Here is a 10,979-nt window from a genome sequence, read left to right as displayed (position 1 = left end):
CCGCCATTCTACGTTAATCCATTAAAAATATTCGGGTAAAAATCTACTGCTTTGATTTCACAATCCATTAATGGCTTCACCATTCCTTGCGTTAAAATACTAACACCTCCTTTCACTCCTGGCTGCTCCTTTTCCATTGCTACTAGAACAGAAATGTTAAAGAGCAAGGGAGTCCTCGTCTTGTTTCTGGGAGGCACAAAAGTATCCTCTACAGGTGGGTCAACACTACCAGCCAGCTCTAATTAGGCAGGAGCTAGTATCGGAAGTAGCTTGTCAGGGTGGAAAGGGTACTGCGTTTAGCTTCAGAAGTTGGCCCTGTAACTCACAAGCTATCTGACCTTGGGCAGTCCTTTAACCTCTCTAGTTCATTCCCCCTCTCTACAATTGGAATTAGTAATCCCTCGCCTATTCCATAAAGTTGGTACTAGGCTCAAAATTATATAATTGGGCACTTACCCTGTGGCAGAGAATTTACAGACCCGATCTTTGAACCTCACAACAACCCCGTAAGATATAGAATATTACATTTGTTTTATAGGTGAAGAAATTAAGGCTTAGAGAACTTACGTAGGCAAGATCTAAAGTCAGCAAGTGGCAGAACTAGAATTCCAAACCAGTTCTGACTCCAAAACCGTCACACAAGAGGTAAACTATTAATATTTTCATTTGATGTTAACTGGTGACCACCTGACGTACTAAAATATAGGTTCATTCCGAATCATCACAGTGTAGTGACTTCAGAAACTAGTCCATCAGGCCACGTTTTCAGATCCTATTTTGCCCTTAACACACATGAGGTGTTTCGAGCTTTAGGGTTTAAAGCGGCCCTGACGCACCGGGGCCCGCGGGCACTAACAGCTCTTCCGCTCTTGCAGGGCACCCGTGAGACCCACGCACTGTCAGCACGTCAGAACCGGGCGCGTTTCTGCAAGTGCTGCCCCCAAACCAACACCTCAGGTCGCTTCACACAATCCCCTCACACTCAGAAGCGACGTTTTTAGGGAAAGGCCTCGCTTACAGCGCTTTCTGTCGCTGTGGGCTTTGTCTCGTCAAGCGTGAGCCAGCCCTCGGCTGTGGGACGTGGGGCCTCCGCCCCGAAGGGACCCCGCGGGGCGCGTGTCCCGGGCCCGGCGCCCAGGCCTCCTCGCGGTCGGGGCCGGCGCCACAAAGCCCTTTATTGAGGCTGGGGCTTGACGCAGGGCCGCCCGCAGCTCCCGGCGCGAGCAGGAAGGAGGAGCGGGACCGCGGCGTGTGCGCGGCCATGGGCGACTAGATGGGCGCGCGCTCTGCCCTCGATCCCCAGGGGACCGCTACCCTCCCGGACCCCAGAGCGTCGGTAACCGGGCGTCGGCGGACTCTCCCAGGACCCGTCTCGCGAGGCCCGGGCGGAGTGGACGCGCCCGCCGCGTGTGTGGTGCGGCTGGGAGGGGCGGTGGTTTGAGGCGCGGGCGGCGAGGGCCTGCCCTCACCTTCTTTTCTCTCTCCCCTCACCTCTCCTCCCCTTCCCCCTCCTTTCCCCATCCCCTTAATTCCCCCGCTCCCGGCTCCGGGCCCTGCAGGCCGCGGGTTCCTCCAGGGGTCTCCGCGTCCGGCGAGGGGGAGACTCATCCCGAAGTGTGCGCTGGAAGGGAAGTGGGAGTGGTGCTTGAAGTGGGCCACGTTTTAAGTTCAGAGGTTTTTTTTAAAGTTCAGATTTATTTATTTATTTAATTTTATTTTGCGGTACGCGGGCCTCTCACTGCTGTGGCCTCTGCCGTTGCGGAGCACAGGCTCCGGACGCGCAAGCTCAGCGGCCATGGCTCACAGGCCCAGCCACTCCGCGGCATGTGGAATCTTCCCGGACGGGGGCACGAAGGCGTGTCCCCTGCATCGGCAGGCAGATTCTCAACCACTGCGCCACCAGGGAGCCCCTAAGTTCACGTTTTTGAAAAAGGAAAAACCTGGGAAGGTTTGTATCCTTTAAAGGGCTCCGGCGGAGGACGGGAAGTTCCTGTGTCCGCAGAGCTATTTGTCGCTTACCATTGCCACAGTCAGACACCTTTTGGTGATGAGGTATTTGAGCCAGTTTGGTAGACTTAGGCAATGACAGTATACCGGGCCGGAATGCCGATGCTGTTCACCTGGCATCTTCTCCTTACATGGGAAGACATGATAAATTGAGTTCGTGGAAAATAAAAAAGAACACAGTTCTACATTAGGAATTCAGTTCAGTGAACGTTGATTAGGGACGTTCTTACATTCAGAAAATATTTTTCTGAATCTTTTTTATTATTTGGATATTAAAAATATTCAAGTGAATATTTTATTTTAATATTAATTAGTTGCATTGCAATCATTTCAGACAAAGTGAACAGAATATCTGAGTCATTACATCAGACAATTAGGAAATTGGACTGTAATAATTCACCATGGCTTATGGCTTGCCAAGAAAGAACGCAGTGGAAACCATTTTGAGGTGCAATTGTTATAAAGTGTAAGTATATTTATCCTGGTAAGCGTTGACTTGGGCTGGGGAGTATCCTTGTTAAAATAAAAGTATTGGACACCCTTACTTTCCCCATGAGATACCGGACTATATGAGGCATTCTTAGGTGTCTGGGTACTGATATTTTTAAAAGGAAGATGCTTTTGTAAGGATTTATAAATTTTCTTACTTGGTTTTTACAACAAAACAACACTGTGAAATGAGGAAACTGAGGTTTGAAGAAGTGGTATGATCCAGGTCCCACAGTCATGTAGTAAGGAAGTGACAGGGTTAGAAGTCTGAGTCTTCTTTACTCCAAAGCAACATTTTCCAATGCAGACAACCACTTTAAAATCCCTCTTTAGATAGTGTAAGTCTACCTAAAAACGCCTTGGTGTCAGATATATCTTAACAGAACACTTAATTAGCTGGTACAGAGAGTCAGTTTTGCATCCTGTACATTTTGTCAGGTGATGTGTAGACATCAAGACCTGGGCTCAAAGCCTGGTCCTGCCACTGGCTCCCCATGCTGCCTTGAACAAATTACTTAACTTCTCTGTACCTTGGCTTCCCCATCTGTGAAATGGACATATCAATACCTACCTATATGGTGTGGAATACAAATGAAGTAATGTATGTAAGGTACTTGTATGTTGCCTGACATAATAGTAAACCCATAATAAACATGTGTTGCTACTACATGGTAATTTCACTCCGTTACCTTTTTTAAAATTTTTGGACTTGTTTTTTTAAACCTCTCTGCCACAATGTACGACATATTAGCGTGGTGAGTCAATTGAATTTTTCTTTTTGACAGTGTTCTAAGAAGTAAATGGAGACACCCCACGGGGTTGTAAGACCAGAGATATGGGAAAACCAGAGAGAACTCATCATTGCATTCTATTTAGATTTGTTAGTTCAGTATGTATTTAGACATTGAACTATAGACAAATACCACTGTAGTCATTATTGTAAGCATAATTTTTATAACGAAGATATTCCTGTATCTGGAGAATGATTTAAAGCACTGATTCTGTGGTTTTGGCTATATAGCATTTTATGTCACGAATAATATCTGCAAAACCAGTGTCTTCTCTATCACTCTCACAAGAAAGTATTTGATATTCTATTTATAAGAGCAGCTAAATTAAGAGGAATAGAATGGTAGTAGCAGTCTTTGGAGTTCACTAGCTCAGGTAGCTCCTCACCTTGGGCTTTTTTTGGTTAAGTATTTTTAGAAGATTATAAAAAAATACACTAAAAAACATTCAAACAGTATAGAAGCATTTGAAAGGAAGATAAAAATGTTACCTCTCAAAAAAAAAAAAATGTTACCTCTCACATCCACATTGCCATCCCTGCCCTACCCACCCAATCCTGCTCAGGTAAAATGTTTTATGTATTTTTTAGAATTTCTGTCTGTTACATAAGATACACACACACATATGTATATACACACACATGTTTTTACACATGGGATTATATTGCTCCCTCCCCACCTATATGTTGTGTAGCCTAGTGGTTAAGAGCACAGATTCTACAGTCTGACTTTCTGGGTTGAAATTTCAAACCCAAGCCTTGTGACCTTGAGCAAGTTGGTCTCTGTTCTTGTTTCCTAATCTGTAAAATGAGCATAACAATAACATCTGCCTACTTCATAGGGTTACTCTGGTAATTAAATGTGTTTATATATATATACTGATTAAAACAGTGTCTTACATGTAGTAGGTGCTAGGTAAGCATTAGCTGTTTTTTTTTCCTTTCTTTTTTTTTATGGCCGCGCCATGTGGGTTGTGGGATCTTAGTTCCCTGACCAGGGATTGAATCCCGGCCCTCGGCAGTGAGAGAGTGGAGTCCTAACCAATGGACCGCCAGGGAATTCCCAGCATTAGCTGTTTTATTGCTCATCTTTCCAAATCAATATATAAAGATAAATCTCATTCTTTCATTACATGTATGTACTACAGTTTGTTTAACCAGGCTGCTCTTTTTTTTTTGGGGGGGAGGGGGGAGTATAATTGCTTTACAGTGCTGTGTTAGTTTCATCCACACAGGGAAGTGAATCAGCCTTATGCATACACACATCCCCTCCCTCTTCTATCCCCTCTCATCCCACCCAGCTAGGCCATCACAGAGCACCAAGCTGTGCTATACAGCAGGTTCCCACTAGCTATCTATTTTACACACGGTAGTGTATTTATGTCAAACCTAATCTCCCAGTTCATCCCACCCTCCCCTTCCCCCACTGTGTGCACAATTCCGTTCTCTACGTCTGCCTTTCTATACCTGCCCTGCAAATAGGTTCATCTTTACCATTTTTCTAGATTCCACATATATGCATTAATATATGATATTTGTTTTTCTCTTTCTGACTTAATTCACTCTGTATGCAGACTCTAGGTCCATCCACATCTCTACAAATGACTCAATTTCATTTCTTTTTATGGCTGAGTAATATTCCATTATATATACCTACCACCTCTTCTTTATCCATTCATCTGTCAATGGACATTTAGGTTGTTTCCATGTGCTGGCTATTGTAAATAGTGCTACAATGAACATTGGAGTACATGTGTCTTTTTGAATTATGGTTTTCTCAGGATATATGCCCAGTAGTGGGATTGCTGGGCCATATGTTAGTTCTATTTTTAGTTTTTTAAGGAACCTCCATACTGTTATCACAGTGGCTTTTATCAATTTACATTCCCACCAACAGTGCAAGAGGGTTCCCTTTTCTCCACACCCTCTCCAGCATTTGTTGTTTGTAGATTTTTTGAGGTTGCCCATTCTGACCGGTGTGAGGTGATACCTCATTGTAGTTTTGATTTTCGTTTCTCTAATAATTAGTGCTGTTGAGCATCTTTTCATGTGACTCTTGGCCAGCTGTATGTCGTCTTTGGAGAAATGTATATTTAGGTCTTCCACCCATTTTTTGATTGGGTTGTTTTTTTGATATTGAGCTGCATGAGCTGTTTGTATATTTTGGAGATTAATATTTTGTCTGTTGCTTTGTTTGCAAATATTTTCTCCCATTCTGTGGGTTGTCTTTTCATCTTGTTTATGGTTTCCTTTGCTGTGCAAAAGCTTTTAAGTTTAATTAGGTCCCATTCGCTTATTTTTCTTTTTATTTTCATTACTAGGAGGTGGGTCATAAAAGAGCTTGCTGTGATTTATGTCAGAGTGTTTTTCCTGTATTTTCCTCTAAGAGTTTTATAGTGTTTGGTGTTACATTGAGGTCTTTAATCCATTTTGAGTTTATTTTTGTGTATGGGGTTAGGTAGTGTTCTAATTTCATTCTTTTACATGTAGTTGTCCAGTTTTCCCAGCACCACTTATTGAAGAGGCTGTCTTGTCTCCGTTGTATATTCTTGAACCAGGCTCTTCTTGATAGATATTAAGGTATTTTGTGGAGTTTTTTTGGGGACAAACAATGCTTCAATGAGCATTCTTGTAAATACATCTTTGTGTATTTGTTCAAGTGCATTTATAATAATTATAGACTTCAAGTCACTCCTTAAAGTTAGATGATAAAGTAAGAATTAAGCTGGAGGAGGAAAACAGATGGCGTGTGTGTTATACACTCACTTCCCCTACTTGTACCAAAGCAGGTCTTTCATCTTTCCTCATGCATATGAACTCACGTTGACTGTAGATGAGAAACATAGCTGATATTTTAAAGTTCCAAATTAGGATACATAAAACAACCCATTAAAATTTCATTGTGATTACTTTTAAATATTGTAGTTTGGGGTTTCATTCCCTTTTCCAGCTTTCTAAGGATTCTCTTGGTACTAGTGCTTCTATATACACCTAGGTTACATCCCAGCTCTGGTTCTCTGTTAACTTCTGAGTCTTTGTTTTCCTTTTCTACCTCCATGGTAGTTGTAAAGATTAAAGTCAGATCACACACTCAAAGCCTTAGTGTGTGCCAAGCTCTCTGCTCAACGTGTGAGTATTCCCTTTGTTCCTTCCCTGATGTAATCATATTTTTGATCAGCCAAAAAAGACTTGGAGCTTAGTTTTTTTTTTTCTTTTTTTAAAAAATTAATTAATTTTTGGCTGTGTTGGGTCTTCGTTGCTGCGCACAGGCTTTTACTAGTTGCGGCAAGCAGGGGCTACTCTTTGCTGCGGTGCACGGACTTCTCATTGCAGTGGCTTCTCTTTGTTGTGGAACATGGGCTCTAGGAACATGGGCTTCAGTAGTTGTGGCTTGCGGGCTCTGGAGCGCAGACTCAGTAGTTGTGGCACTCGGGCTTAGTTGCTCTGCAGCATGTGGGTTCTTCCCGGATGAGGGCTTGAACCCATGTCCCCTACATTGGCAGGCGGATTCTTAACCACTATGCCACCAGGGAAGTCCCAAGCTTACAGTTTTTAACTACATCCTCTTTAAGGACATGTAAAGATTGGATTGACTCCAAAGAGGCTGTTTTTTGAGCAAAAATGTCTGTCATCATAATTTATGGTCATTTTCAGTATATCTCTACATTAGTTAATATAAGCCTCCTTCTCCTGGCTAGGTTTGCAACTCTGAAAAATCCTGAATACTCTCCTGTAAACCAAAATGTCTAGTGGAAAATAGAACTGAGAATTCAAATGTCTTCTCTATATCCTGCAGTAGATGTCTATAAATATTTATTGAATGAATTTTTCCCCTAGACAGCAACCGTGGGAACTTGCATTATTCACAAAGACCTGGTACACAAACCTAGCCAACATCAAGTTGCCTTTCTTGGAAGAAATTGCATTTGGTAGTTCTATACACCTCAAAAAATGTAAAACCATTAAGGATGGTGTGCTCCCTTCAGCAGAATGTAAGTTCTGAAGGAACTACTTTATTATAATTTTTATTTGAATTTTATTTACTTAATTATTTTTGTACAGCAGGTTCTTATTAGTTATCTATTTTATACATATTAGTGTGTATATATCAATCCCAATCTCCCAGTTCATCCCATCACCACCTGCCCCCTCCCTCCGGGCTTTCCCCCCTTGGTGTCCCTATGTTTCTGTAGGAAGTATTTCAATAAATTGCAAACTCTGTGTGTTATTTTAATTATTAGACAAATGTTTAAATCTGATCATTCACACCCATACTCCCTATCTATGTAGCCCTGTCTTGTTTAGTATTCAATAATGTGAATTTTTCTGTGTGCTAAATATTCAGTTTGACTAAATTATGCCTGGTGAAAAATGTCAGTTGGATTGCATCATGTATTTTATTTTTCAGCCATCCAACTTGAAAGGGAGTATGAAATGAAGCGCTTGAATAACCTGAAATGTGAGGAAAATGTAGCCGAGGAAATTCAGTTTTCCCTAAGGGAAAGGCCAGTTGGTTTGAGAAGACCTCTCCCACCTAAGTGACAGTCATCTCACAGTTGAATCTGTACTCTGTGCTTTCTGCATCCAAAGAGGATGAAGGACTCTGACCTACCACTGTGTGAAGTTTGGTGCAGTCATCTGAATGCCCCCTGGTGGATGAGCCAGCTCCCGTGGGTTAGTTGACAGCTCTGAACAGATCTTCTGGGTCCCAGTCACGTATTTGTACCTTTGTATCACAAGCAACAGTACTGTAAGTAAATGAAAATGTAGCTGGCATCGAGTCATTTGTGCTATTCATTTTGATTTTTGTAAAGTTGCACTAAGGAAAGAAGAAACTCCTTGTCAGAGGCATCCCCCCACCAAGAGACATTATTTTGAAGAATATTTTGAATTTTCACCTTTGAGACTCCAAGGAGGTACCAAGGAAGGAGAGAGGGAAATTATTTATAAAATGATTAACTTTGAAAAATTTTAAGAAAAATTGTAGGTTTCATTTTAGTAACTCTCTAGTTTCCAGTTTTCAATGAAACATCATTTACTATTCTCGTGTGGTACTTAATTTTTTTAAAACATCTTTATTGGAGTATAATTGCTTTACAATGTTGTGTTAGTTTCTGCTGTACAACAAAGTGAATCAGCTATATGTATACATATATCCCCATATCCCCTCCCTCTTGAGCCTCCCTCCCACCCTCCCTATCCCACCCCTCTAGGTGGTCACAAAGCACTGAGCTGATCTCCCTGTGTTATGCAGCAGCTTCCCACTAGCTGTGTATATATGTCAATGCTACTCTCTCATTATGTCCTAGCCTCCCCTCCGCCCTCTGTGTCCTCAAGTCTGTTTTCAACTCATGTGATACTTTAAAGTGGCAAGTAGAACTTACTTCATTTTTGTTCTTCTAAAAAACCGTCTTTTTTCCTTTTGCCTAATTTCATATTGTCTTTCTGGGATACCCTCTGGAGCATGTGGAACACACATACATGTGTGAAAATGATATGAAAATACAAAGACAGCATCTGTGAGGAAAACTCTTATTTGTACAGAGTGGTTGGAGAATGGGGAATTAACTGGAAAGAACTGGATTTGCATGAACAAATTTTCCTAGAATTCGAATCCAGTAAAGCACACTTGGATGTGAAAGTTATATTTAAGCACAATTTAGTGTTAGATGATCCAGTAGGCATTTTATGATCTTCTGGTATTTTAGCCTCATTATGAAAGGCATTATGGCATAGTATTTAAGAGTACATACTTTAGACCTGGCTGCCTTCTTCAGATCCCAGCTTGGCTGCTGCTAGTGGTGTGACCTGGGGTGAGTTACCTTATATCCTGAGCTTCAGTTATCTTACATCATATAAGATAAGGGTAATACTGGTACTACTTCATAGAATTGTCATGATTAAATGAAAACTGCCTGGTACACAGTGAGAATTACTCTAGTGTTAGCTATTAGTGTGATCAACATTTCCTTTGTACTGCTGTAATCTTAGTATCGAAGATGTATGACATTGGGCTGACTCTGTTGACCTTTGTGGAGACCAGAAATCTTGAATTTTCAAAAATTTGGTTTTATGCTTGTCAATGTATATGTACTTGCCAGACCGTATGACCTGATTTTTTAAAATTTAATTTTTATTTTATATTGGAGTATAGTTGATTTACAATGTTGTGTTAGTTTCAGGTGTACAGCAAAGTGATTCAGTTATACATCTACATAGATCCATTTTTTTTCGGATTCTTTTCCCATGTAGGTTATTACAGAGTACTGAATAGAGTTCCCTGTGCTATACAGTAGGTTCTTATTAGTTATATATTTTATATATAGTAGTGTATATATGTCAATCCCAAACTCCCAATTTATCTCTCCCTCCCTTCCCCCTTGGTAACCATAAGTTTGTTTCTACATCTGTGACTCCATTTCTGTTTTGTAAATAGGTTCATTTGTACCATTTTTTTAGATTCCACATATAAGCGACATCCTATGATAATTGTCTTTCTCTGTCTGACTTCACTTAGTGTGATAATCTCTAGGTCCATCCATGTTGTTGCAGTGGCATTATTTCATTCCAGCCTGACATTTTAGTTCAAAATCTGGCCACTGTACCTATGGCATATCCTGATCTTTCTGTTTATAAACGACAATCTATGATAATCAGCTTGTCACTTATGTCTTTCTCTTAAAAGAAGCATGGAAAATTTGTGTGAAAAAAGCCACTGTGTAACTCAGAAACATATGTATTGGTTTATGTCTGCTCTTAGGAGCCACCAGGGGACCTTAAGCATCTTACTTCTCACCTCAGAGCCTTACACCCCTAGTTAGAAACATTAATTGGGGGTATGAGTTACATGCTTCCATCCTTCTTCAGAGCCATTGTGAAAATGGATAAAATATGTATCTGTTTGCAAAAAGCTTTCTGGAATTAAACATTTTAATATTCCTTAGGAAAAGGTGGGATTTGAGAAAACTTTAGTTTCCCATCATTCTCTTGGGAGAAAAATCTCTGCTTGCAGCTTTAAGATTCTTCTAATTGTGTTTTTAGGTATATATTTCTGAGCCTGCTTTAAACTGTACATATTTAAGTAAAATTACATCACAAAATATATGTAATATGTGTATGTACATCTCTCTCCTGAAATGACATAAGAAGAGGAACAGTTTCTTACTTATGTTTGTACTCTGGTGCCTTATCTTGATGCCTAACTCATGTAGCCCCTTAATAAACATTTATTGATCGTTGATTGAAAATTTCCATATGGTCAAAGTTTCATAATAGAAAGTACTTCATAGTTGTATTTACTTTTTGCAGTAGGATAATTTTTATGGAGAGGTAGCCATGGTGTCATTGAATATGGGCTCAAACAGTTCAAGACAAAGATAAGAATGAACAAATATACAATTTTACATAAAATGTGTTAAAGTTATAAAAATTTGTTTTAAACTGTAACAATTTTATTTGCATACTAAAATTTTGCTCCTTTACATCTCTGACCCCTTCCACTTTGTTACTGATGTCACAAGTTACATATTTTTATATTGTATACCCATTAGTATAGATTTATAGTTACTTTTTATGCTTTGTCTTTTAAATTCTTTACCAGCATTCAAAGAGCACCGCCATTACAGTATCACAGTATTTTGTGTTTGTCTATATATTTACTTTCACCAGTGACATTTATACTTTTGGATGCTTTCAT

General features: G+C 40.3%; 1 protein-coding gene across 1 annotated transcript; it reads left to right on the top strand.

Moving 5' to 3' along the window:
- Positions 1 to 2,408: 2,408 nt before the first annotated feature.
- LOC309960922 (uncharacterized protein C4orf36) lies at positions 2,409 to 7,825 on the top strand (the record flags this gene model as incomplete). The annotated part of the gene is made up of 3 exons (XM_082837915.1): positions 2,409 to 2,473; positions 7,121 to 7,275; positions 7,692 to 7,825. The coding sequence occupies 3 exons, from the start codon at positions 2,409 to 2,411 to the stop codon at positions 7,823 to 7,825; spliced, it is 354 nt and encodes a 117-aa protein (XP_082694041.1).
- Positions 7,826 to 10,979: the final 3,154 nt, after the last annotated feature.

This window comes from Leucopleurus acutus (assembly GCF_964270905.1).
Source record: "Leucopleurus acutus genome assembly, chromosome: 4".
Classification (NCBI taxonomy): Eukaryota; Metazoa; Chordata; class Mammalia; order Artiodactyla; family Delphinidae; genus Leucopleurus; species Leucopleurus acutus.
Note: the sequence above shows the minus strand (reverse complement) of the source record. Positions and strands in the feature narration are given on the sequence as shown.